The following is a 26,895-nucleotide window of genomic DNA, read 5'->3' as shown; positions in this document are numbered from 1 at the left end:
AGAAATGCAACTTGGAAGGAATAAAACATGCGAACCTGACAACTAGTATTAAAGAGTTCCGGTTCGTTAACAAAAGCTGTGAAATGAAATTCGCCAAGCTGTTAAATCACGGATGGGTTTTGTGCGTTAAGCGCACAATGACATTGACAATTGTTGCAATCGTTATTGTTGTTGTAGTTGTTGCAAATTTCCACAGAAAAGAAACGAAATGACTTTCTACGACGATTCTATGGGCTGGCAAACGCAGACTCGAATGCAATTAAAAGAAAAACCGGGCGAATGAGTTAAAGCAACTACGACTAAAAGGTGAAAAATAAAATAAATAAAAAATACTTTTGCTTGGTCATTAAAAGTAAAATATAATACTTTTACTCGCAAACCGAAAGACAGAGACAAATAAAGAGAGAGAGAGAGAAAGGTAACTCTGGGTTAGCGGAATAATTTTCCACACGGATTTTGTTATTTTCTTTTTTGCTGCCGAGTAAAAACCAAAGGCAGGTGATTCGAGCCATGAGCAAAGTTGGCTTGCAGCTGTTGCCAGTAGTTGGCTCCGTGTGGTTGCATTTTCCCAAAATAGACAATGGCAAAAATAGAAAAAAGCGGATTTGGGTTTTGTTGTTTGCGACTTGCAAAATTATTTATAAAATGTTGTTAACACTTTGCACACGCGTTGCAAATACCGACAAAGTAGACATCTAAGCTAAAATATGTGTTAAAATAGTAGCTAGAATTAATAATGGGAATTTCGCAATGTTGTAATTGTGGTTTTGATAAATGCCATGCAAATACAACTTTTTAATAAACAATAAGCTCAATGTTTTACCATGTGGCAACATAATGTAATTTATTTTGGATTTTTGGCATACTAAATAATTGAAACAAGTTTGTCTACAGAAAATGTTTGCAAAAGTCTCCGTATTAAATTGGCTTTTTTGAACATAGTTCGCATATTTTGACCAACTTTCTGGCCTGGTCAGCAGCACAGTAAGCAGTAAAGTTTGCCTTTAGGGTTAATTTTAATAACAACATGAAAATCGCTGAAGCGCGGCAGAGTACAGCTAACTAATCATAACTAATCATCTTTTGCGAGTCAATGTTGCAGCGTGTGAAAATTGCAATGATTTACTAGCACCCAAATGGGGGGCTATCAATCAATCTATCGATCTAACTAATGCATCTAACTATGCCACCCCAAAACAAAGTAAAAAAAAAAAGGAAAAAGCAGAACGAATAAGAAAAAAAGATAACGACTCAAAAACAAAGAGGAAAATAAGTCTAGCAAAAGCACAACAAAAAAAGATTGACAGCATCTTGAAGAACAAGTAAGTTTGCCCAAAGTCACAGCACCGAAACGCATAACAAATTGATGAACCATGAAGCCACTGCCTAGTCACAGTAAAAACAACAGCAACAACAACAACAACGAGCAAAGCGAATGTCATAAAGTTGCCAGTTGTTGGTTTCCAGTTGCAGTTGGAGAAATCGCATTAGGCGATGCTACTTAAAAATTTACAACGCGAACCGTCAACGATAAATTGTGCTTGGTAATTGTACAGAATATACGTAGAAATATAAAGCCAAAAACGAAAAAAGGAAACAACAACAACAAAAACAAAGAAAAACGACAGCAGCACAAAACTTAAGAAAGGAAAAAAGGTTTTTCAAGGCTGTCAGCAACGAGTTGTTGCTTGGCTTACGAACTACAGAGACTTCGAAGAACCATTGAATAACCAGCCCCGAAAAAGATACTTTTTGCATTCAGAACCAAAGTATCTATTAGTCGACTGTCAGCGTTTAAAAATAAACATCATAAAGTATTGTTAGCGCAAATCACAAATCGTGATTGTGACTGGTAATGCCAACATTTGGCACATTAGTTAATGAGACTGTCTTATGTCACAACTAAGTAACAAAAGAATAACTTTACCGCACAATATTAAATCATGTTTCAGCTATGAATGCGGCACACTACAGAGAAATATTCCAAAAATAGTGGAATTATAGCTATCATATTTAATATCTGTGATATAGACAATCAAGCTATTTATATCCAAGTGCATTACATATAATTCATTAGAGTTCGGCTTTCACATTAACCAATTGGTAACCCGAATTGACTGTACAGATTTCGCATAGTAATGAATCTCCGACCCATTTTCGTAGTTATTCTTAGACCAGCAATTAACTTATTGTTCCAAATAATAAATGATCAATACTTGTTGTAAGTGTGCCCATACATATATCAAAATTAGCATAACAAACGCGCTGGTATTAAGTTATAAATATCCTTTAGTTTGTTGTATGGTCACACTTGATTTTTACTCCCTTTCTTTGCACATTCGGTGCGGTTAGATACGCAGCGTTTAATGAAAATAAAAGTTCATTATATATATGTACATATATTTAAGTCTAAATCGAATTTTATTTGGACGCGGATATTGATAATCAAATAATAACCTTATGGACGTCATCGGTAATAGCCAAAACTGTAGATGATTTAAAAATCAAGTTTGACAAAAATTGAACAACATTTTGCAGCAAAGTGCAAAATGGCAGCAGATCTATGCATCTCCCTCTTCTATGTATTGTTCATACATAAACTAATAAAATATTCCATGCAGTTGATCAGCCAAACACAGCACAATAAATATACGGTGTATATACACCCGTGCACAGACAGACGAATTCTTAGACCGGTTTGCGAGTCAATGCCTCATCTATCAACGATCGGGTGTTGGCAAGGCTACAGCAAAGACTATACTACCCAATTAAAAGGCTAAATAAATACCAACTGCAGATTAAGCCGACAAGCATAAGCTAGCTAAAGTAGAAATTATATTTATGTTTGCCACACGCCCGGGCGAAAAAAGCGAAACTTTCAGGTACGGGTAAAATAAAAACAAAACAAAAAAAAACTAAAACAACAAAGTACAACAAAAATATCAATCACTTTCACTGCCGGCTCGAGTTTGTCATAGCCCAGCTGAGTACAACGACAACAGCAACAACAACAATAACGATGATGACGACGGCAACTGAGGCGACTGAGGCTGCGGTTTTGGCCCGGTCTTGAGGCACCGCCGAATGCAGCCAGCGGGCCGACAATTTTTATTAGCGCTTTTCACCCATTTACGCCATAGAAAAACACGTACCAAAACTTTTTGCTTTTGGCCTGTGTGAAACTCGTTTTTGAATGCAAAATGCGCAGCGTATACGTATTGTTGTCGTTGTTGTTGTTGTAGCTGCTGCTGATGTTGTTTTTGATTTCTGTTTTTCCGTTTCTTGTTTTATTTTTGTATGCCAGACACCCGCGCTTAGTTTTGTTTTCCCCCCAATTTTTCTAGTGACGGGGCATGAATAAAACAAAAACAAAAACAAACGCGCATAAAACATAAAAGCCAAAGTCAGTCGAACGTTCAGTGAACTCGCGTCTAAAGCGATCTCTCCCTTTTGGCTCTCTCATTGTCTCTGTCAAAACTGTCACGCATTGAGAATCAAGAGTTCACAAACAAAAACTTAAATGCCATCCATGTCCAAAAAGAATGAGGTCTATTGTGCAATAAGCTTTTTAGAACGGGTTTATTTCTTCGTTTCGTTTTTAGTTTTTCACTTTGTTTGTAATTTTTGGCTGGTCAAAAGTGGGTCTCTTCTCTCTCATCTTTTTCTCTCTCGCACATTGTTATCTATCTATCCGTCTGTCTGTCTGACTGTCTGACTGACTGTCTGTCTGACTGTCTACCTGTCTTTCGGTATCTTTGACTTCTCCGACTGTTGGACTGTCGAGTGGCCCGCTTTAAAACGCAGTTTACAAAAGTTTTCAGTTAATGGCCACTTTGCTCATTATAAGCCAACTAAAAGAGACTAAAGCCAAAAACTCTCTGCGGTTTGCGGTTTTGGCTTTCAGCTTCAGCTACTGCAGCAGCAGCTGCTGCCCCCAAAAAACTGAGTGGCTCGTTGTAAGCTTTTATGCTGGGAGCTGTGGGCGCTTTCAATTTTCACAACATTATATCTACGTCGCTCTAAACTAAAAGACTTCCCTAAAACAAAATCCAATATAGCCGAATGGGAATACCCTACAATGCCAAGTGTTCAGCCAACCTAAGCAATCAAATTAATTTACTCGTAAAACAATTTTAAAATTTGCTTTATCGACGCAATAAAAAAATAATATCACTCACGAGCAAAAAGAATAAAATCCCATTTAGGCACATTATTTAAGAGGTCTGCGCAATGCGGCGTATACGCAATTAATGATTAGAAGTTACACTTTTCGTGCTGGGCTCCGCACCCAGTTGCCCAGTTGCCCAACCGGCAATTAGAAACCAAGTTAGCCAAGTTAGTGGCCGCTTAGTGAGTCACCCTACACCAAACCGCCCCACACACTGACCCAAATTGGGTGTGAGCTCAAAGTGAATACAAGGAGGGGGGCGCGGGGAAGGGAAATGCTGGGCAACAAGCCACGAGCAACAGAGCAACATAAATCTAAGTGCTTGGACAACGTTTCCGGAATTTTGATGCATTTCACTGGACACTGAAAACCGGGTGCTGAAAGCTGCTCAACTACACTGCGTTAATAGAGTGTGAAAAATATTACTGCAACAAGATACCGCAGAAAAAACTTGGAAAAACTCAAACTCAAAAGCAAAAGCAATAGCAATGATGCCCTAACAACCAAAAGTAGGGGAAACAACTTAAAGTAGAATGAAATGCGATATAAGCAAATTTCAAGTAGATTCGGTGAATGCAAACTGTTTGCTTAGAAACTAGAACTTTTAAATATTTCAAATAGATAGCAAACATTGTGTTCTTATTACATTTAAATAAAAACAATTTAAAGTAAATTCGCAGAAGAAGTAATCAAATACATTTGATTTCTCGAGTTGTAAACTGCTCACACAAGTTAAGTAACATATCATATGCCCTTTGAAAGAGTATCGCTGGCAACCTGAGAATACAGCGAAAAGGCAAGTGGCAAAGAGAAATGCGTTGGCAAAACAAAAGGCTCGACTACCCAGCTAATTTACTTAGGAGAATTGCCAAGAGCTTCCGGCAATGAGAGAGAGAGAGAGAGCGAAAGAGAGAGAGAATCGTTCACATTTCGAGCTCATGAATTTGTATGTTAATTGCTTTTTGCTGATGCAGTGTGAAACGTTTTGGTGTGAAGGCAGACCTTGCATGCCACGCCCATTGTCTGAGCAAATATAAATATATCTCATATCTGTTAAATATATCTGACATTTACGAGCATTGATAGCAAATAGCAAGCAAATGCAAACGTTTTAACTTAATTCAATCAATTTCCATTTGTTTGCTGTAGCCGCATCCGAATCCGAATCCGGATCCGGATTCGAATCTGTATTCGTATCTATATCCGAAACTAAACCCAACTCCAAAATGTCAGCGCACTCTTTCCTTCAGGGATGAGTACGAAATGGTTGTGTGAATCTTTTGCGTAACATCAGCAACAATACAATGTCCCCAATGTCATTAGTTTTGGATTGAATGGGATTCAATGCGGTAACTGAGACCACAATGGCCCAGGAATCGAAAATTGAAAGCACATCAATCAAATATATTTTCGTTCGTTTGGCTTTGGTTTTGGTTTCTGTTTACATTTCACTGCCCTGCTCTGTTGGTGTTGTTTGTCCAGAATGCCCATACACAACTAATTTTATTGATTTTTTTACTTTGTTTTGCTTGATTGTTTGCATTACATTTTAAATGGAAAATTATGTAAACGAAACTTTGTTTGCGGTCAAATCGAATCGCTTCGAATTTGCTTTACGATTGTGTACCCAAAGGATTTGCCAATTACTTTTACTTGACTGACTAAAGCAAGAGTATTTTTCTCTTACTACTTTGTATAGTAAATATTTTCTTATAAATAATGTTTATAATTATTCACCGCAAGCGCGTTGAGGAAGTTGAGATAAGATTACGGAAATTCCATAACCTCGAGTATTGTGTTATCAAATTTTAGATTGAATCTTAACACAAACAACAGTAATTAACAATTAGGGAAAATTTGATACGAATTGAATATGACGTTATCGTAATTATCAATCACAATCAATTTTGCTTCTGTTTCTCTTAATAATAATAAAAAAGACAACACCAAGCGAGCAAAAAACATTGTTATAATTAAAATATGCAGCAATTTAGTAGAGTGATAAAAAAATCATTATTTCTAAAGCTCTGTTAATGCTTTCAAAGGCAGGAAATTAAATGATTAAGGCATTAAATGGAATTTTCAACGTATTAACGTGAAGCATAAATAAATCATTTTTCAATCCCAGTAAATTACTGAACTACTTTTTTTTAACAACTGAAGTGTGAGTAAACAAGCATAATATTGCTGATAACAAATAGTTGTATAGCGCATTAATAACTCAAAGACTAAATACTTGATTAGAGTCTTATCTAAGTGCCAGTCAAAGCGACTTATCACAACTTATTGTAATTTATGTGTGTGTACTGTTGAAGAACTCAACGAATAAAGCAAAACGGAAAAAGCAAAAAAGAAATCATATTTAAATAAGAGAAATACATATGCAACACACATTTTTATATATATCGTGTACATAAACACATATATTTCAACTTAGTATTTCGTATTTTGTGCAAGGGCATTTAATCTTTGGCATGTCAAAGATCGTGTATTGTAGAAAATTATTATAATTACATATGTATGCAAAATGATTTTGTATTTGTAGTTAACGCATTATCAGCAAAGCAAATCCGCTGGTATAGAGATAGTTATAAAGATAAAGCGACAATGGCAACTGAATCACAAACCAGTTGAATGTCGATGAAGCCGGAGAAACCGCAATAAATAAGTATCGAAGTATCGATAAAAACGCGTGTCGAAAGAGAGACGACACAATTTGCGCAGGCGCCTTGCCTTTCACTTTCATTGTATGCGCTCTGTTAATCTTTCGCCCTCTCTATCGCGACTCGTTATGGAGTACTCATTGAATATCCATTGAAGTAAGACAATACAGACTCTATTTACAGAACACTCTATTTATGAATTTAATTTGTATTATATGAGTACCCTAGATATTTTCTAATTAATATAAAATGCGTTGTCCTAATTAACTGACTGACTGACTGCATATATTCAACATACTAGCTTACGATATTCGTAGGGCAATAAAACCTCTTTGAAAAATAGTATTAAAAGACAATAGTGAAGTTGTCTGTTAGGTCTTCCTTTTTGTTCTAGTTTCTGTACTTTATTTAATATTTACTATTTTACATCATATCACAATATTTAGGCACAAAATGCATATATCCCCATTAAGTAACTGATGATAGCGGGTGCCTTACCTTTGATCCTGGAGTAACTGCTCGGCCTGAGCGAGACGCAGTCGCACCGTCTTCATGCTCTGTATGGGGAACAGTCGACAGAATGGCGTGAGAAAGGCGGGACGCCAACAGAAGCGCGGATACTCGCGACAAACATCCCAAAGGCGTTGATTGTGCTCAAAGAGATAGGTGTGCGTCTTGCCATATTCGAGATAATCAGTCATATCGCCATAATCACAATTGAGCAGATTCTTGAGATTTTGCACGGCCAGCTGCTGATCATCGGGATCGCGCACTTGCTTGATGCCAAAGTCCAGCAGCGGCTCATAGTGATAGTAATTGCCCGGTATGGCATTGAGGATGTCTCCCAGAAATGTGGAGCCTGAGCGCCAGCTGGTAACGACAATGCTGCGAACTGGCGTGCCGCCAGTTTCGAGGGTCATGTCATTGAGTTTCTCGGCACCGCCGCGTGGATACTCAAAGTTCTCCATTTCGGTGAGAATGCGCGCACGCTGCGCCGCCAGGACATCCACTATGGTCGCTGTCATATTGTAAATGGTGGCGGCAGTTTGTGATGGCTGCTGCTGCTGCTGTCGCTCATAATAGCCGCCGCCGCCATTGCGGCCGCCGAGATTATTCGACAGCAGACTGGAGGCAAGATTGCCGTTGCCGTTGCCATTGCCATTGCTGTTGCCGCTGCTAAAGGGCGAGGTGAGCGGTCGATGCTGCGTGGTGGCAATCAGCAGCAGTATGCACAAACTGCTAACGCCACAAATGCCAATGAGATTCGCGCGTCGGGACATACGGCTGCGTCGACGTTTTGAATTTAAACTGACGCGTTGCTTAGTGCGTGTCCTGACAGTGACAGAGTCGTTAGCGGCGGCGGCAGCAGCTTCGACAGTTTCGCCGGTCAACAGCGCGCAGGACTCCAAATCCGTTGTGCTCATTTGTTATTATTTAGTATTGCTACTTTATTATGGAGGGGGGTGAGTAGTTTTGTGTTTGTTGCTGTTGCTTTGTTATTGAATTACTTAACTAATTGGCTAACACACACTTTTCGCTTAGAAATAATGGAAACTTTTTTTTTTTTGTTGGTGGCCTGGCCTTAGCCTTTTTGGGTTGTTTACATATTCACATAAACAAACACACTCGTTCACACATCCTCACACAACATAGCACAACACAACACTCAACACACATTCACGCACACACACAAAGCACAGCACACCACACCACACACACAGTTAGCCCGCTTAAACAGCACACAATTTCACATTTTATAACGTGCCAGACATTGCAATTAAATGCGAACTCTGCAATTTGTTTCGATTATTTTCTGATTGGGCCCGATTCAATTGGAAATGTCGAAGCGATAGCGATGCCTTGCGAGCTTCCCCGAGAGCGACAGCGAAAACAGAATGAACAGCTGAGGGCTCGAGTATGGCCGCTCAACAGTTTGCGTTAAAATACTCACCATTACCAACTAAAAAATACCAAAATACTGCTGAAGCACTCAATGGACAGTTTTCAGCGGATTCCAATAGATGGCGCTTTTGCAACTGTGTACTCCTTTAAAAATTAGGCGTAACGTAAACTTTGAGAGTATTAACACACATACGTTAATAATTTAATTGAGGCTATTATTATCACATAGTCACAAAATCAAATATATGATATATGTATATGGTATATGTATTTTATTTTAGATTTGACTTCAGAAATATAGGCATCGTTTTTAAGGCTACAAATGTGCCGCTACTACTATTCGCAATTTGAGCAATTGGATTATATCCCCATAGATTCATAGCTTCTTCGCAGACATGTTGTATATTTTCCACATCCTGCGGCAAAAGTGTATTCATCCATTCCATCGGTCGTTCGAAAAGTAACGAATTTGTTTTCTCCAATCCAACACTACTTAACTTTAACTTGTCTTCATTAGTCTTCATGGGTAATCCATAGAAATCGAAGATCTTTTTTAAGCCGGTTGAAGGGTCCATCGCCAATTCTTCATAGCGGATGATACTAAAAATTCAAATAAATTATATTTATCTTTTTAAGCTTAGGAGAACAAACCTAAATCGATCTGGATAATCCTGAAGTAACTGCTCAGCGACCGAATAATCATCAACCATACTTGCACACAGATCATTTGGCTGAGAACACTCAGGATTACCAGAGCACCAAGCTCGATTACTACGCGAAGCCATTGTTCCACGTGGATCACGAATCAGGAGTAGAATGCGAAGGTTGAGACTACGAGATGCATATCAGAAAACTATTCTAATACTATATAACTATTTACTACGTACTCTTTTCTCCGCAGCAAAACCGACAAGTACTTTAGTCCCAAGTTATACACCGACATATTGATAAATGGGAAAATCCTACAAATTTTTGCCATAATTTCGGGATCCCAACACACTTCCGAAGTATAAGCCGCACATGTTTTCCACTGCATTCCATAAAAATTCTTGAACGAGGGTGTTTTCATTCCAGCGGCCAACATAGGTAATGAGTTATTATAGTCGCAATTGTAAAGGGATACCAATTCATTAAGAGCCCGTTCGATTCTACTCTTTTGTGTAATCCGATTTCTATATGCAATAAGCGGCGAAAAGTGGTGATAATTGCCCGGCTGGCGAGTAAGGTAGTCCAGTAATTTGAGTGCTCCAGATCCTCTAAATGTAACCAGCATAGATCGTACCGGCTTACCACCTGTCTCCAAACTATATTTGCTCAAGTCGCCCAAGTGTCGCGTCTGCTGAGCGAGCATCGTTCGGGACATTGTAACTGGATTGGGCATTAGCATTGGTAATATAACGAATACAAATAGTGCATATATCAAATAAATGGCAATGCAAACGCCAGTAAATTTCGTGCCCCGATTCACCATATTTAAAGAAATCTGTTTTCATTCAATACTGATAATTTTGTTGCAAATTTATAAAAATGTTATTGCTCCGCTTACTCCGTTTCTATTCAAGTCAGCATCAAACATTTATTTATGATTAGCGTTTAATTTATTTGTAACATACCAAAAGTGATAGGCATATGTAATATGTATATTAAGTATGTATATAAGTATTGTTAATAGTTTATCCATATTAATTAGAATTAAAGTATTAATAGAATACTAATATTGCTATAAATTAATACGTAATGTTTTTTATATTAAATATTCTTAACAGTTCGAATTTACAATATTCCCTTAACAGCAGTTGCGAACCTTGGCAAGAACTCTAGAACTTCTAGACTAGAAAGGAGATGCCGAAAACTTGACAACATCGATAGAGGCACAAGCGTACGTATTTTGATTCACTTCCCCCAGGGAAATCAAAGAAATTATCTACTCAAGTTTAAACATTTCCACACAAAATTCGCAACTTTTCAAAGAGTATATTGAAGTCAGCTATAAAGTCAATCTCATCAAGGTTGTTTTAATATCTGGCACTATTTTTGTAAATGTAATTTTTTATTAAAAATTGTAACCTGTATTTTACGCCCATTATTTTACGTATAGAAGAATGAATTTCTATTTGTGCTAAGTTTATGCATGTTAGCAGGGGTTAAGGAGATCTCTTTAATAATTCGGCGTACTCGAAATATAGAAATGGGTAACTAACATGCAGTGAATTTTCACAATTGGTCCAACGCTCCACCAAGTGGAACATGTTTGCGAAGTCTGATTAATACAAGTTCTAGCGTTTTGATAGGAAACCAATCTATATATCCATATATTTAGACAGACAATTGTAAAAATCAGCCAGAAATACATATATCAAAATCTATGAAAGAAACTTAATGTCATTTCTAATGTAATCTTGGTCGTTGTACTTCAGGGATCTACTTAGAATATGACGTATTTCGAAGTAAATGTATGCTATTAATCTTCATATAAATATGTTGTATATACGAAAGAGTTAAGGAACAAAGAACTTCTGCTTCAAATTGCTTGAGAACAATAGCCAAAGGGCTAGGATTGGAAAAGTTAATACTAATACATTTAATACCATAAACTGCAATCGAAGCATCTTGAAATTTGTTGTTCGATCAATCGCTATTCCCTTCCGTTTCATCGTCCAGCAGCAAACTTGTCGAGCCATAGCTACGGAGTCTGTAAGCAATAAATCATAAGATTACTTAAAGGCGACAAAAGAGTATACAAAATAATTTAAGCAAAAGGAAAATATCAAAAACCAAAGTTAGTAATGCAAGGTTAGAGCTCACCTCGTCGTCGGATACCTTTAGACCATCTAAATTAATACTATTGCGAGCATAGCCAGCAGCTGTCTGCTCCTTATCGTGTGCCTCATACAGTTGCCTATTGATATCATCCTTATTCGATGCTGTTGTGTTGCCGCCACTGTTTGTCATGCACTTGAGCGGCAAGGCGAGATTAGCTCGATTTCCGCTGCTGCTGTTGCTGCCAGCGCTATTGTAGCGTCCGGCCGATGAACGCTGTTGCCTTTGATGGTGCTGATGATGATGCTGCCCATGGGGATTATCAAACTTCTGCTTGGCTCGCTCAAACTCCAAATTACGCGACTTTGCCTCAAAGATGTTCTCCTCGAAATGCGATGTCTTGGCATCAAAATAAGCCGCCGCCGCCGCCGCCGCTGCTGCTGTTGCCGCGGCAGCTGCTGCCGCATTGCTCTGCTGTTGCTGCAACAGCGTGCGCTCCGTGTGACTGGAACGCTTGACTGCTGCAGCATGATGAGCTGACACCGAATCGCTGCCATTGTGGGAGCTACGCAAACCCGCCTGAGTATCGTCAAAGATCTGACGCAGATCATTGATGTTGGGCAGACAATCATTGGGCAACTCGACGGCAATCTTGTTACGCAACTGCACTCCACCCATGCCACGCAGTTGTGGACTTGGTGCACGTCTTTTCATTGTGTTTTAGTATTTAAATTTAGGTTAAGTTATTGGGATTAGCAAAGCCAGCACCATTATTAGCATGTTAGTTGGCAGTTAGTTGAATTAGAATTTATGATATGACGCTCACCTGTTCTGCAGATGTTGTATTTGCACCTGAAGCCCCTCAGTTTGACCCACCAACTCATCATTGCTGCGCTGCAAGCGTCGCACTTGGTTAACTGCCGAGTCCAGCTCATCCTCGGCACCAGCCAATTCACGTTTAAGCTCCTCAACGCGTTGTCGAAGTCGTTTTACCTTTTAAAATTACAAATTTGAAATGTAAGTTAAAGTGTTTTGAGTGATTAGTTTAGGTTGTAGGATATGGTAATTGTCTTTTAGAAAACAGTTAAGTTTTTCCACAAAAAATTTATGATGTTATCATGCATTTATTATTATTTTATTCATTATAAATCAAGTCAATTCAAAATTTGTTAAGTGTGTTCCCATCTAAACGACAATTTAAAATTCATTTCATCAACCCAGATCAAAGTTATTTAAAGAAATTCTGACCAATAAAATCAATAAGTGTTTAAGATGAATATATTCATTCAAAACCTATACGGAAAACAAATTACACATTCTTAATGAATATATATCAGTTTGTTAACTTAATTAAAAACTATAGCATTTGGTTGCCCAAAATAAGCTAGATTGGGTCAGCTATCTTTAATTATGAGTTGGTTCACATCAGAACATAATTTCCATAATGTGATACCACCGGCAATCTTCACTTGTAATCAGAAGTAACTTTCAGTTTCCGTTGTTATCAGAATCTCTAAATCAATGCTTCGAGATAAGGCTACAATTTAGTAGGTTGCGATTAACAGAAGCAGTTCGACAAAACAACAAAGTCGCAAGAGAGAAAAAAGAGAACGAGAGAGCACGCTAATCAAACGCTAGCAAGAAAAGCTTTTGTTTTGCTTGAAGCTTTCTTCAGTCTCTCGACATAATTCAGACGCGACTGTCGTGTACGTGTGTGAGAGAAGCGTGCGGCCGACTGGAAAATTTCATAATAAAGTTAAACAGAAAGGAAAATGATTGCACAAAATATTATCACAAAATTGCGTCCTTGCGTTAGCCGCTTGGCGAGCACTAAAGCGAGTAGTGCACCCAAATTCAACTGGCAGGATCCGCTCAACTTGGAGAGTCAGCTGACCGAAGAGGAAATTGCCATTCGCGATGCCTTCCGCGGTTATTGCCAATCGCAATTGTTGCCGCGCGTCACTTTGGCCAATCGCAATGAGCAGTTCGATAAGAAGATTATGGAGGAAATTGGCAGCCTCGGTGTCTTGGGCTGCACACTCCAAGGCTACGGTTGTGCTGGCGTCTCCAGTGTTGCATATGGTCTTCTCACCCGCGAAGTGGAACGTGTGGATTCTGCATACCGATCTGCAGTCAGTGTACAAAGCTCACTTGCCATGGGCGCCATATACGACTATGGATCCGACGAGCAAAAGCAAAAATATTTGCCCAGCATGGCCCAGGGCAAATTGATAGGTAAAAAAAACATAGAATCTACAGATTTACATCTCCACTCGCATTAATCATTCGACAGGCCATAACGATCACCTAACAACACTTTATTTTAAGCATAATTTAAAAGATTTTGCTACTATCAGCAAGTTAACAAATTTGATAAGATTGAGATTAAAAAGCAATGGGGGCGGGTGCCCATAACAACAAAATGCAGTAAACAAGTCGCAAACTTGTGCTGGAAGATTAAAGAGAGCCGAGAAATTATTAGCATCAGATGACAGCAAACAACTTTTTGCCAGAGCTTTTGCAAAAAGCTTGCTTGTCTCATTCGCTCTCTTCGGCATTTGTGTATGTGTTTTGTGAGCGGAAAAAAACAAGAAAGAAAATAACACAAATTATCGATCGTTAGAAACGAAACTTCAATACTCTTCCAAGGCTTATTCGATGTTAATCCTAATAAAATTTTATTAACTAACAACAAAACTTTAAAACATTTAATACCATGTTATCATTTTATTTTCAGGTGCCTTCGGCCTGACTGAACCCAACCATGGCAGCGATCCCGGTGGCATGGAAACCCGCGCCAAATACGACAGCAAGACCAAGACATACATACTCAATGGATCCAAAACTTGGATCACTAGTGCACCCATTGCCGATGTCATTATTGTTTGGGCCAAGTGCGAAGATGGCAAACTGCGCGGATTCATTGTGGATCGCAAGCTCTCTGCCAAGGGTTTGGATACACCCAAGATTGAGGGAAAATTCTCTTTGCGAGCCTCACCAACTGGCATGATCCTGATGGATGATGTGCATGTACCTGAGGAGCAGTTGCTACCAAATGCCCTGGGCTTCAGTGGACCCTTCAACTGCCTGAACAATGCTCGTTACGGCATCGCGTGGGGCGCCTTGGGTGCAGCTGAGGCCTGTGTGGAGATCGGCCGTCAATATACCCTGGATCGTAAGCAATTCGGACGACCATTGGCCGCAAATCAGCTTATACAAAAGAAACTGGCAGATGCAACCACTGAGATTGCCCTTGGACTTCAGTCGTGTTTGCATGTAGGTCGCCTTAAGGATCGCAAACTTCACACACCCGAAATGATTTCGTTGTTGAAGCGGAATAATGCGGGTAAATCACTGGAGATTGCTCGGCATATGAGGGACATGCTGGGCGGCAATGGCATCAGTGATGAGTATCATGTGATCAGGCATGTGATGAATCTTGAATCAGTTAATACCTACGAGGGAACTCATGATATTCATGCTTTGATCTTGGGACGTGCTATCACTGGTTTGGCAGCATTCGCCAATTAATAAATTGGATTTACGAAATGGGTTCAACGAAAAATTGCATTTGTTTCTAGTTTTAAAATGTAGCTAGCAAAACAAAATCCTATTAAATGATAATTAATTTTCAAGCAAAGACTATAATCATTAATGAAAATAAAACTCTTTTAATATTTGATTTTTAAAACAGGATTCTAGAAATTTAGTCATTATGAAAATAATTGTTTAAATTCGAGCCTGAAAATTATTTGAGAACCAGTTTAATAGAATCTCAAGCAGTTGTTGCTACACTGCAGTCATAATGAACTGATGTATTCTTAAGATCTTGACATTTCATATATGCTGTCAACTTTTCTTAAGAGTCAAAACAAGATTCCTTTTTATACCCGCTACCCATAGGGTAGAAGGGTATTATAACTTTGTGCCGACAGGAAATGTATGTAACAAGTAGAAGGAGGCATCTCCGACCCTATAAAGTATATATATTCTTAATCAGCGTCAACAGCCGAGACGATCTAGCCGTGTCCGTCTGTCCGTCTGTGTGTCTGTCCGTATGAAACACTGGATCTCAGAGACTATAAGAGATAGAGCTATAATTTTTGACAGCATTTGTTATGTTTGCACGCAGATCAAGTTTGTTTCAAATTTTTTCCACGCCCACTTCCGCCCCACAAATCAAAAAATCGAATAACAAGCGTTTTAAAGCTAAGGTTGCGAATTTTGGTATATACAATAATTACTATAGGAGTTATGATTCCTGATTCATGATTTGGTTACGATCAGATAAAAATTGTGGAAGTTATTAAAGAAATACTTTTGTATGGGCAAAAACGTCTACTTTCTAGGGTCTGAGTTGCTTTGGCTGACAATCTGGTATATTGAGCCGTCCATGGTATATTTTGAATTCGGTACTACATCGATATACCACATATACCATTTGGTATATTTGTAGTATATTTGCAGTATATTTGGTATATTTTGAAAATGATACCGCAATATTTTGCCTTTAATAAAATAGGGTAGCGGGTATCTCACAGTCGAGTACACTCGACTGTAGCTTTCTTACTTGTCTTAATAAGTTGTTGTGTATTTCGACTCACCTCCGCCTCATATTGTTCCGCCCGTCGCACTGCATGACCCAGTTCAGTGTTTGTTTCGGCCAGCAGTTTCTTGAGTTTGGCATGCGACATTTTGACTTCGCTGATTTCCTTATTTCTCTCAGACAACTCCTGCTGCAGCGCACGCAACTCCACATCGTTGGCTTGCATGGGGCGACACTTTCGATCAGAGCGTTCCTGATAGTCACGAAGTTCAGCTCGCAACTTTTTATTGTCGCGCTCCAGCGCCAACTTCTCAGATTCCAAACGTTCTCGCTTGCCCCATTCCGAAGCGTTCTCGGCCTGTAAATGCTCCAGTTCTGTGCGTAGTTCACTAAGACTGCAAATGGATGGGCATTAAATAGCTGTTGAGCACCTGAAATCAACAAATGTTTCATACCGACGCTCCAGATTTTCACGCGCCGCAATTTCTTCTTGCAGCGAGTTGTTGACAATACGCATCTCGGCACGATGTTGCTCCTGTTAGTCATTACAATACAAATCCATTAAATGTAACATTTAAAACGAGAGTTCGTTGCTTACCTGGAGTGTAAGCAGCTCACGAACTGCCTCCTGTTTGGCCGAACGTAGCTCTTCCTGACGTCCACGCACATCCTGCAGTTCCAGCGCCAGTTTCTCTATGCTCTTGTGTAGTTCGTGTTTTTCACTACAATGTGATTAATTTATAATAACTATAATTAAATTCTATATTAAAGACCCACTCTCGCTCTGCCTGCAGAGTCTTTTGAGCCTCATCCAAGCGCAACTGGAGCATAGATATCTTTTGCAGCAAATAATCCTCATCGAAATCATCCTTGGATAGTTGTTGTATCAAACGCTTTTCCTCGGCAGCTGCCGCTTCATCTAGTTCGCTTAGATGTTTGGGCATGGCGCCCTTTAGGGCAAACTCTTCAATGTCTAAATCTTTGACATCATTGGGCAGCTTAGTGACCAAACCATCTTCACTGTTGACATTCTTCAAGCCATCTGACGAAATGTCCGGTGAACAATTGGCATCACGTCCATTGGCTTCGGCATCTTCATTGGTATCGGCGCGATGAAATTGTCCGGCATGTTTCATCATCAGGGAGTGCACATTTTCCATTTCCTTTTTAAGCTGCGTTATCTGCAGTTCCAGATCATTTTTCTCACGTTTTAACGAATGTGCCTCCTTCATGGCGACGTCCAGTTTAATGTTTAATTGCTTAGATTCCTCGCGAGCCTTGTTACGCTCGTTGCGAACCTGTTAATAAATAACGGACTATGTTATCACACGTATTGATTAAACAATTGCTATGGCAACCTTACCTTACTCCACTTCTCGCGCCAGTTGGCAGTGCAATCCGACCTGCAAGAGAGTTCACAGTTAATCAAAAGCCGGTGCAAAGGCTGCAAGCAATTTTGTCTCCTCCCTCTTAATACAAACTTACCACCACTTCATGGTCTTCTCCATCTGTGCGGCTCTGGCCCGTGCCTCATGCAACTCCCGTTGTCGCTGGGACTGTAGCATATTAAATTTGGTTAAATATTTTCTATTTTCCTTTGCAGTTGTTTTGTTATATTACTCACCTCACGCGCCTCCCACTCTGTTTCGCCGTAGCCACCGCCAGCGACGCCCACGCAAACAGCAGCATCGTTGTTGGGCAACCGTCTGCCCGCCTGGGCAGCGGATGCACTCTGTGTCGTTGACGACGTCACTTGCGACATTTTGCGGCTCGTTCACTTCACTAGTTTATATTATTTTCTTATTTTCAGTTAGTTTATATGAATTGCATTTTGCCTTATGCACTTTTCGATAAAGTTGTATACAGAAAAAAGAAGAAACAGATGTTTGGTTAATGTGACCATACAGTTTTGCACTTGTTCCATATTAAATTATACATGATAAAAATACTTTGATATTAAATTTAATTTAAGTTTTTAAATTACCTACACTTAATGAATTGTATTTGATTTTAAAGAAAAATTTTTGGATTGCAAAAACAAAAACATGCCGGCAAAAACATTCTTTTATCGGGGCTAGGATTTTTGTTGTATGAAATTACGGCCACATTAAATCTAACAATTTGTGCAAAACGTATGAAAATTGAGAATTATTGTTGTTTTCTGCTTAATTTAATAAAAAGAATACACTAATAATATGGCCAAGCATCATCCCGACTTGATTTTCTGTCGCAAACAGCCAGGCGTTGGTAAGTTACTCGAAAGCCCATAAATATCACCATTTAAAACTGTTATTGTTTACGTTCTCTTTTCACGTGCAGCCATTGGCCGGTTGTGTGAAAAGGACGATGGAAAATGTGTGATTTGTGACTCTTATGTGCGTCCTTGTACCTTGGTGCGCATTTGTGATGAGTGCAATTATGGCTCATATCAGGGACGCTGCGTTATATGCGGTGGTCCCGGCGTTTCTGATGCCTACTACTGCAAATCCTGCACTATACAAGAAAAGGATGTAAGTGCGACCGACATTAAATATTAATCCCTCTGCATTATTAATTAAATACATAACTTGCAGCGCGATGGTTGTCCTAAAATTGTCAATCTGGGCAGCTCAAAGACAGACTTGTTTTACGAGCGCAAGAAATATGGTTTCAAGCAAAAGTAAGCGTTCAAAATGGTTACTTAATTCAATTTGTTTAACGTTTCCCTCAATTCTCAATCCACAGCTATTGAAATATGGAAGACTACCTCATCTATAATATATCTCTAATAATTCTGTATTTTGTAATTTAATGAATATAAAGTTTTATACATGAATGTAGTAATATTTTGGAAATAGAATATTCTTTTAGACGGCAAGCAATTGCTCGCTACTCGGCTCATACTCTAAACAGAGGCGATCAAACTCGGCTGATTTCTTGTCTAGATCGGTGATGAAGTCGCTCTTTGGATGGAATTGCCTCAACTGTTCCCAGTAACGTGTAATCGTCTCCGACGACTTGCCCGTCAAGTGTGCCAACACCAACATATTGATCAGTGTGTCGTAATCGTTGTGTTTCTTGGTCAGCGATTCTCGTAGCACAGCTTCTGCCTCCTCATAGCGTTCTAAGCCCAGATGCACAACAGCCTGTCCATTCAAAAGGGCTGGAGTTGGTTTAAACTTTTCACAGAACTCCTGATAGATGTGGAATGCATCCTGCATTTGCTCCGTGCCTTGTGCCAAGGCAACCCAAGCTTGCGCCAACTGCGTAAGCGTTGCATCATCGCTAATCTCTTGCATCTTGGCCACCAGCTGTTTAGCGAGATCGACGCGCTGCAGTCGCAACAAGCATTGAACGGATAGTGCCATTGATTCGAGATTGGTGGAGCCATGCAAAATCTTGAGAGCATTCTCAAACTGTCCATCGTAGCAGTAAACGATGGCGGTGGCAACGTGCCAAATGTTTGTCTCATCTTCCTCGCTGGCCACCTTGTCGGTGAGCTTCTCCAGCAGCTCCTCGGTGCGCGACGGCTGCTCAAATGCTTCGTGCACTAGACGCAGTGCCAATAAGGGTGTCGTGTTGTTCTCCTTGATGTCGGAGGCAATTATGCGACCCGAATCGATGGCCAAATATGACAAATACATGTAGGAAAGTAATTCAGCACCTGCGGTTCCTTGCTCCGGAAGCACAAAGTTAATCGATCCCATGAAGTTGCCAATGTAATATTCATTGCGGGCATCGAAGAGCGATGAGTTGACATCGTCGTCATTATGTTGCGCTCGACTCATATTTATTTTTTAGCAAATTAAATTGATTTTCTGTGGTAAAGTGAAATGTAAACTATAAGCTGAGTTGGCTTTTCAGTCGTAAAGTTGCCCCTTAGTTTTTTTTTGGAATCAGATGTTCAAAATAAAACCATGTGGCAACTTTAGAAGTTTGAGTCGATACATATTTCGATATCGAATATACAGTTAGTAGTCAGTTATACAAAACACCACAAGTATTTTTGAGTATATTAATAAATTGTGATAATTATTGAATCTGTAATACTTCCGATGAATAACGGATTTATATGTATTTCTTTAATTTATATAGTCTGTTTATATAAAAATTGAAGAAATCATGCAAATATTAATTTTTTTTTTTATAAATTAATAAACGTAAACTTTTAAATAAATGGCGCCTATTTAAAATATTTTGAGAGTGTAACCAAGCTGTAAGTTTAAAATAATATACATATTTTGTTGTCCATCTTGCTGCTACTCTGATTAACATTCACTGATTTCTGCGATTGGGAACAAGGTCGCTTCAACATCGTAGCAAGCAATTAATACAGCCTGGCGTTATTATGTACAATTCTCAAGAGAAAAACGTTGATTTAGTGCGGGAATATTTGCCTAGCTATAATACAATTAGATTCCAAGATCAACCAGAACCAAATTTGGCAGTTCAGGAGAATTTCGTAAATGTAATATCAAAGCGTAAGTGCAAGATACATCTAAACTGAACTCAGGTCTTATATGTTTTTTATTATTTCAAATCAGAGACGGCTGATCTAGCTACAAAACCTGGCATCAAAGTTCATAATTTGCGATATGGTGGCTCCGATGATCGTCAATTGGTCGATGTTTACTATAAAGATGAAGGAACCTCTGAACCTTCGTCTCTTATCGTGTATGTGCATGGCGGCTATTGGCAAATATTAGACAAGTCCCATTCTGGCTCCATGGTAGGGCCTTTGGTAGATCGTGGTTATCGAGTCGCAGTTATGGACTACAACAACTGTCCTCAAGTGACTTTGCCCCAATTGCTGGAGCAGTTTAAAAGTTTTCTGCTCTGGATCTTTGACTATGCCGAGCGTACGCAAACAACGGCGATTAGCTTCGCAGGCCACTCGGCTGGTGCCCATCTTCTGGCCCAATTATTACATATGCCAGATCTGATCACTGAGGAGCGACGTCGCAAAGTGCAAGTGGTCTTCTTTATATGCGGCGTTTATGATCTGCGGGAGCTTTGGGAGTTGGATGCGGTCAATCCCAATAATATTTTCGGCCTGGAAGCCGAGAGTGTTATAGAGGTTTCTCCTATGCTCTGGCCTTGGTATGCTGACGGTTCATCGTGGAGTAGTTTACGATCTCATGTGATATCGGCTGAAAATGAAAGTGTAACATTCACTGAACAGAGTCGTGTTTTTGCCAATTACTTGAAAGAAGCAGGTTTTGACGTTACTTTCAAGGTCTTCGATAAATACGATCACTTTGATATCATTGAGGAAACAGCTAATGACGATTCGTCTATTACCAAGTATATCTTAGAAGCCTTACAAGACACTTCACCAGAAAAAAGAGAGTAGTCCCGAGGAATCATGCCCATGCTGACCGACTTAACCTAAACATTTATTATTTAGGATCCCTGCAACTTACTATAAAATTCTAAATTCTATCTGGTATGAAAAGTAAATAATTCACACAAAAAAACCTATTTTGTAACCGAAATGTTAATATATTGTAAATCTACGCTAAAATTCCATTATTTTGTATCCAATGAAATGCAAAATCTATAACAGAAAAATGCGTAAATAAATCATATTTGAACAAACTTTAACATTACATTGTGTTTAAACCTAAATGGTAAAACCCATTACTTTGAACCCCGAAATTTCCCTCACAATAAAAATAATTTGAAAAGTATGTAACAAATGCTAAATATTTTAAATATGAAAATAAATAATTTGGAAATAATTATAATATTTAACCTTAACAAAAAATACGTTAAAGGCCTTTCAATAATTAATGTTTTTAGACAGTTACATTAAAGACTCTTGTAAACAATCTTGCACTCATTTGTGTGTAAATTTGTATACTTTTTATGTGACATTTATGATTTAATTTCATTTATTTCTTATGACATTAGTGTTTTTGTAAAACACACTTATTCGTAATAGTAGTTGTATTCCGTATGTACACTATCTAAAGGTTTTTGCGCACAAAAACCAAAACTTATAGGTCACAGCATCGAGAACGTGCCGCGTTACATAAAAATATTGAATTACGTAATAATACATATACATACATATGTAATAAATGGAAAATGAAATCTACTAACGTATATAAAGTATAACAAATTGTGCGCAATATGATGATAAATAAATAAATTCTAGCTAAATCATAAACTAATACGCTGCAGTTCGAATTCAACCATAAGGAATACCTATGACTCCTCGTCTGAAATGACAATTTCAGTGTCTATCAACATCTTTTGCTGTTTGTGTTGCTGCTGTTGTTTCTGCTGCTGTGGCTGATGTGTTGCCTGCTGGGGGTTATTGTTGTTGTTGCTATTTGGAGAGACACTGGCATTTAGACTAGAGACGGACATAATCTTTAGCATGTGGGCGGTTGGTGCGTCTTTAAGCTTGCCATTAGCAATTGACTTTGGCGCTTGCGCTTGGGCAGCTTCTTCATTATCAACATTTTCATCAATTGCAAGGTTATCGATGGGCGCAGCAGTCTTGACTCTCGTTTCACTATTATCTATCACATGAGCAGCCGCGGCGTCAAGTGTCTTTGGTGCTGCATTTAGTTCCGTTTCGGACTCTGCGTCAGATACATCGCCGTTTGCCTTGAAATTGTCCACAAATGTATCGACATCCTCATCCGATTCCTCGTCATCGTCGTCGTCTTCCTCCTCATCGTCGTCACTATCACTTCCAATCTCACAGTTGCCTTGAGGCTTCTTGACTCCATTAGTCAGTTCGCTCTCCTTCTCATTCTCGCCCACGATCTGTGCTGTTGTTGGAGTAGTTTGAGTTGCCTCGGCAACCGCTTGAGCCGCCTGTGCGCTGGTGCAGGGTTTGTCATCATCGACAGCGGCAACGTTGCCTTGCTCGTTAGCCGCCGCTTTTTCAGCCTGTAATTGCTTCTCCTTCTGACGTGCCTCTCTCTGTTCTTCTGCACTGAGATCCTGCTCGCGTGCAAATCTGCAACACACAAAAGATTAAGTTGTTGCATCATTCTGCTAGTTACAATTTTTACTTACTTTTCCAGAATATCACTGATTTTGGTTTGCTTCTTGTTGTTCTCGTTTAGCTTGGCCAACAGCGTGGCATCGCTTGCTGCCGGATCCTTTGCGTTTGCCGTAAAATGTGTTACGGTCTCGTAGAGATCAGTCTTGCGTCGCGCTTGCAGCAATCGACCCACTTTAACAAAGGCATCATGAGCTGCAAAGAAATTATGATTCAATCGCATATGCTATGAATGTGTTTCATTTGTTGTTTACCTATGCGCTTCATTTCGAATGATGCGAGTCCCAGATCCTTGTCCTTATTGCAGTGCTCGAGCAGCTGCAACACATCATAATAATCGGGAAATTCGTGCATGCGATTCACGAATGCCGATAGAGTCCGATTGAATTGTGGATAGGGTGAATCCTTAAATAGTATCGGTTGCTTCATCTGTCGATGGGCGCTTTTACTTTCACCGGTTAAATCACAGATTTTCTCATAGATCTGGCAGGCGCGTTTCTTGTAGCGCTCAACCTGCAGATAGCTGGAGTCATCATCGTCATTCCAATCGACGTCTGCCTCCTCCAAGGCGCTAATACGCTTCGTAATTGTGTACAATGTGCGATTGAGTTTCCTGATGCGCTCATCGGTTCGTTTGTTGCCAGTGCTGGGCGTGATCGGTGGTGCAGTTGCGTCAGCTGCTTTCACTTCAGTTGTTGCTGTTGCTGCTGGCAACTGTGGCGGCTGTGGCTTCTCTTCAGCTAGATCCTCTTGCAGTGGCAGCACCGCTTTGGCCTTACGTCGCACTTTCAGCTCATCGACTACGCATTTGAGATGCACATAGATCATGTCAGGTTCATTGCGTATGCGTTCCATGGCCTGCTGTAGTTGCTTGCGAAAGCCACGCGAGCGCACAAAATTCTCATGGACGCTATAATAATGCTTCATCAGCTTAATCTCTATCAAACGCTCCATGTCCTTGGACTTGTCTGTCTCACGACAAAGCTGCAACAATGACGCATATTCACTGACCAATGGTGCACGAGTTGCAGTCGTTGTTGCTGCCGTTGTCGCTGTTGTTGCCGTTGCACTTGTTGGCGCTACAACAGTCGGCGGCGTCTTTCGCTTCGTCGGCTCATTGTCCACTTTGTCGTTGGGCGGCGTTGTTGGCGGCGATTCCACTAGCACAATTGTAGGTGTCTCCAGTTCCTTTGGCTTATTCAGCTGCTGTTGCTGCTGCTGTTGTTGCTGCTGCTGTTGCTGTGCAATGTGCTTGCGCCACTCCTCATCCGATTTCTTGAGTACAGTGATGGGCTGCACACGTTTCGCTGGAGTTTTGGTCACTGGCGAAATGCTGGCACCGGGAAATGACATTTTCACGGTTGCTGTTGTTGCCGTTGTCGACGACGGTGGCGGGGTTGTTGTCGGTGTCAGTTGAGGCGTTATACTTGTTGTGGGTGGCAGATTGAGTAACAACGGTTCATTAAGTGCTGCAGCACAATGCGGCGGTGTGGCAAGCAGACGCAATGGTGGAGTTGCACCAGCTGTTATTGACTGAATGGGCGTGCTGCTGTTGGTGTTGTTGCTGCTGCTGCTATTGTTGGTGGTGACTTGCTGCACGCTTCGCAGCGGCGTATTGCTCGCTATTGTTGGCTTCGTCTTATAGGGTAAAGTGCGTGCTGCGCTACTATTAATGCTGATGCTGATGTTATGATTGTTGTTGGTGTTTGTTGTGCTCGTCTTGTTCGGCGGCTGTTTGCTCAGTATTGGCATTGGCGTCAGCTTTGCCAGTAATGGTGGCATTTGTGTTGTATTGCCAGCAGTAGCAGCATTATGCACCACTGCCGGCTGCAACGCCAAAGCTGTCTGTTGTTGCTGCTGCTGTTGCTTTTGCTTTTGTAACGCCAATGCTGTGGCAGTGTGTGCCGGCAGTGGCTGCTTTTGAGGTGCTGTTGTAGTCGCAACTTGCAATTGAGGTGACTTCTGTTGCGGTTGCTGCTGCGCTTGAGCAGTGGCTGAAGTTGCCGTTGCTGTTGTTGGTGTGATGGTCACTGTTTGTTTCTGCAAAGTGGGCAATCGCTGTTGTGGCTGCATCTGCTGCTGTTTAACCAAGTTCTTTTGCTGTTGTGCTCTTAATTGTGTCTGAGTCTTTTGCTGCAACAGCGTTGATGGCGGTTTCTGTTGCTGTATTAAAGCTTTCTGCTGTGTCAAAGCTGTAAGTGGCCTCTGCGTTTGTTGCAGTTGTGGCATTTGTGGCTTTTGGTGCTGCTTTGGCTGCTGTTGCTGCAACTGCACTTGATGCTTTGGCTGCTGTTGTTGCTGCTGCTGCTGTTTCTGTTGCTGCTGCTTTTGCTGTTCCAATACAAGTTGATGCTTCTGTTGTTGCAGTTGCTGCTTTTGTTGTTCCAATTGTAGCTGCTGCTTCTGCTGTTGTTGTTTTTGCTGCTCCAATGGAACTTGTTGTTTCTGCTGTTGTTGCTGCAGTTGCAGTTGCTGCTTCTGTTGCTGCTGCAACAGCAATGTCTGCTTTGCCTGCTGCTGCAACAACAATTGCTGCTTCGTTTGCTGCTGTTGCTGTTGCTGCTGCTGCATTTGCAACTGTTTCGTTTGCTGCTGCTGCATTGCCATTTGTTTTCCTGTTTTTTGTTGCGCCAACATCGCCATCCTTTGTGGCATTGGACTTGCGACTTTCTGCTGCACCATCGCTGTTTTTGGGCTGCTGCTGCTGTTGTTGTTGCTGCTGCTGCTGGTGGGGTAGTCTCTGTTGCTGTACCTTGTTATATCCCTTCGCCAACGGCGTTAGCTGCTTGACTGCTGATGGGCTAGGCACACTGGTTATCGTGGCCAGCGTTGTTGGTGCCTTGGGCCAGACGCTGGTATTTTGCGGGACCAGTGATAATTTTAACGGCTTTCCCTTCACACTAGTGTTATTGTTACTAGTGTTATTATTGTTATTGTTCTCCACGGACGGTTTCGGACTAGCCATACTGATGCTGCCATTGCTGTTGTTGTGCTTGGTTACCGTTATGCCACTGGGTAAGAGCATGGACCTGCAAAAGGAAAAGTCGTTAACACAAATTGATAATACAATTGCAATAACACAAAGCGTCCTCTATTAAAAGTTGTCTTAACAATTTTGAAATGATTAGAAATAATTGAACCACATTATAATCATTAAATTACCAATTAATGAGAACATTTTTAGATAAAATGAATGAAATTAAATAACTAAAAAAAAATTAATATTGTCGCTCTAATTCCATGATATTTAATGTCATCAATTATTACTAAATCCAATCAGCTGTCTTTTAAAATGTCATTGAGCGGCCACTCAAAAGAGTCGCCGGTTATTTAAAATCTCTACGAAATGTTAATGAAAAGTCTGTCCGCTAAGACAATAACCACTGTAGTTTGAAACTTATGTACTTGTAGGATCCAATTGTAGCCCTGGCACCGGCTACTGTCGCTCCAATCACAGATGCCGCTGAAGCTTTGATCGCGGGAGTCAATTGTGTTGTTGGTGTTGTAGTCGGCGCTTTTGGTATTTGCAATAGTTTGGAGGGCAAAGCTTTCGATGTGGTCAATTTAGCGGTATCACGACGCGCACGCTTCGCATCAGGTGGGCCCTAAAAATATATGAGTGATAACACTTTAAAAAACGACCTGTTGGTTGTTGCTTGGTGGTGCTTGCATTTTAAATTTCATTTAAAAACAAAACAAACAAAAACACAGATGCAGCGGTGTGAGTGGCAATGGGTGTAGAGTTTACGAGCGCGCCGCCAAATGCAGTGTAGAGTTACACCTTTTGCTTGCTATGCATAGCAAATATTGTACAGCATGTAAACAAATGCTAAATCGATAAAAATGTTTCTAATTG

The 26,895-nt window shown here is 40.2% G+C and overlaps 8 protein-coding genes across 10 annotated transcripts in view; 3 read left to right on the top strand and 5 right to left on the bottom strand.

The window, feature by feature from the left end:
• Positions 1 to 8,727, bottom strand: part of LOC133839706 (carbohydrate sulfotransferase 4) — a 33,919-nt gene extending 25,192 nt beyond the window's left edge. Inside the window, exon 1 of the mRNA XM_062271371.1 lies at positions 7,330 to 8,727. Coding sequence (XP_062127355.1) covers positions 7,330 to 8,255 — 926 coding nt within the window. The 5' untranslated portion in view covers positions 8,256 to 8,727. The remainder of the gene's footprint in view (positions 1 to 7,329) is intronic.
• Positions 8,728 to 8,900: 173 nt separating this feature from the next.
• On the bottom strand, positions 8,901 to 10,293 carry LOC133839720 (uncharacterized). Its single transcript, XM_062271372.1, has 3 exons — positions 9,621 to 10,293; positions 9,385 to 9,564; positions 8,901 to 9,333 (listed from the first exon to the last, which is right to left on the bottom strand). The coding sequence occupies exons 1-3, from the start codon at positions 10,202 to 10,204 to the stop codon at positions 9,006 to 9,008; spliced, it is 1,092 nt and encodes a 363-aa protein (XP_062127356.1). The 5' UTR covers positions 10,205 to 10,293; the 3' UTR covers positions 8,901 to 9,005.
• Positions 10,294 to 11,026: 733 nt separating this feature from the next.
• Positions 11,027 to 17,962, bottom strand: LOC133834991 (coiled-coil domain-containing protein 102A). 3 transcript variants are annotated; one of them, XM_062264818.1, is made up of 10 exons: positions 17,664 to 17,962; positions 17,525 to 17,595; positions 17,403 to 17,442; positions 16,817 to 17,337; positions 16,638 to 16,761; positions 16,495 to 16,574; positions 16,098 to 16,434; positions 12,320 to 12,486; positions 11,539 to 12,199; positions 11,027 to 11,425 (listed from the first exon to the last, which is right to left on the bottom strand). In XM_062264818.1, exons 1-10 carry the CDS (start codon positions 17,799 to 17,801, stop codon positions 11,417 to 11,419), a joined length of 2,148 nt encoding a protein of 715 aa, XP_062120802.1. In that variant the 5' UTR covers positions 17,802 to 17,962; the 3' UTR covers positions 11,027 to 11,416. The 3 variants fall into 3 exon arrangements, with proteins under 3 accessions (XP_062120802.1, XP_062120803.1, XP_062120804.1); XM_062264819.1 differs by lacking the exon at positions 11,539 to 12,199 and having other exon boundaries at positions 17,664 to 17,949; XM_062264820.1 differs by lacking the exons at positions 11,027 to 11,425; positions 11,539 to 12,199; positions 12,320 to 12,486 and adding an exon at positions 15,300 to 15,351 and having other exon boundaries at positions 17,664 to 17,955.
• On the top strand, positions 13,165 to 15,180 carry LOC133834992 (glutaryl-CoA dehydrogenase, mitochondrial). The gene is made up of 2 exons (XM_062264821.1): positions 13,165 to 13,728; positions 14,231 to 15,180. Exons 1-2 carry the CDS (start codon positions 13,266 to 13,268, stop codon positions 15,022 to 15,024), a joined length of 1,257 nt encoding a protein of 418 aa, XP_062120805.1. The 5' UTR covers positions 13,165 to 13,265; the 3' UTR covers positions 15,025 to 15,180.
• Positions 17,963 to 18,127: 165 nt separating the features above from the next.
• LOC133834995 (PHD finger-like domain-containing protein 5A) lies at positions 18,128 to 18,858 on the top strand. The gene is made up of 4 exons (XM_062264824.1): positions 18,128 to 18,286; positions 18,359 to 18,549; positions 18,613 to 18,698; positions 18,764 to 18,858. The coding sequence occupies exons 1-4, from the start codon at positions 18,235 to 18,237 to the stop codon at positions 18,768 to 18,770; spliced, it is 336 nt and encodes a 111-aa protein (XP_062120808.1). The 5' UTR covers positions 18,128 to 18,234; the 3' UTR covers positions 18,771 to 18,858.
• Positions 18,792 to 19,907, bottom strand: LOC133834994 (coatomer subunit epsilon). The gene has a single exon (XM_062264823.1). The coding sequence runs from the start codon at positions 19,804 to 19,806 to the stop codon at positions 18,886 to 18,888; it is 921 nt and encodes a 306-aa protein (XP_062120807.1). The 5' UTR covers positions 19,807 to 19,907; the 3' UTR covers positions 18,792 to 18,885.
• A 413-nt stretch (positions 19,908 to 20,320) lies between these two features.
• On the top strand, positions 20,321 to 21,438 carry LOC133834993 (kynurenine formamidase). Its single transcript, XM_062264822.1, has 2 exons — positions 20,321 to 20,499; positions 20,563 to 21,438. Exons 1-2 carry the CDS (start codon positions 20,367 to 20,369, stop codon positions 21,369 to 21,371), a joined length of 942 nt encoding a protein of 313 aa, XP_062120806.1. The 5' UTR covers positions 20,321 to 20,366; the 3' UTR covers positions 21,372 to 21,438.
• A 463-nt stretch (positions 21,439 to 21,901) lies between these two features.
• On the bottom strand, positions 21,902 to 25,632 carry LOC133834990 (daxx-like protein). Its single transcript, XM_062264817.1, has 3 exons — positions 23,294 to 25,632; positions 23,054 to 23,234; positions 21,902 to 22,994 (listed from the first exon to the last, which is right to left on the bottom strand). The coding sequence occupies exons 1-3, from the start codon at positions 25,608 to 25,610 to the stop codon at positions 22,229 to 22,231; spliced, it is 3,264 nt and encodes a 1,087-aa protein (XP_062120801.1). The 5' UTR covers positions 25,611 to 25,632; the 3' UTR covers positions 21,902 to 22,228.
• Positions 25,633 to 26,895: the final 1,263 nt, after the last annotated feature.

Source organism: Drosophila sulfurigaster, chromosome 2L (genome assembly GCF_023558435.1).
Source record: "Drosophila sulfurigaster albostrigata strain 15112-1811.04 chromosome 2L, ASM2355843v2, whole genome shotgun sequence".
Classification (NCBI taxonomy): domain Eukaryota; kingdom Metazoa; phylum Arthropoda; class Insecta; order Diptera; family Drosophilidae; genus Drosophila; species Drosophila sulfurigaster.
Note: the sequence above shows the minus strand (reverse complement) of the source record. Positions and strands in the feature narration are given on the sequence as shown.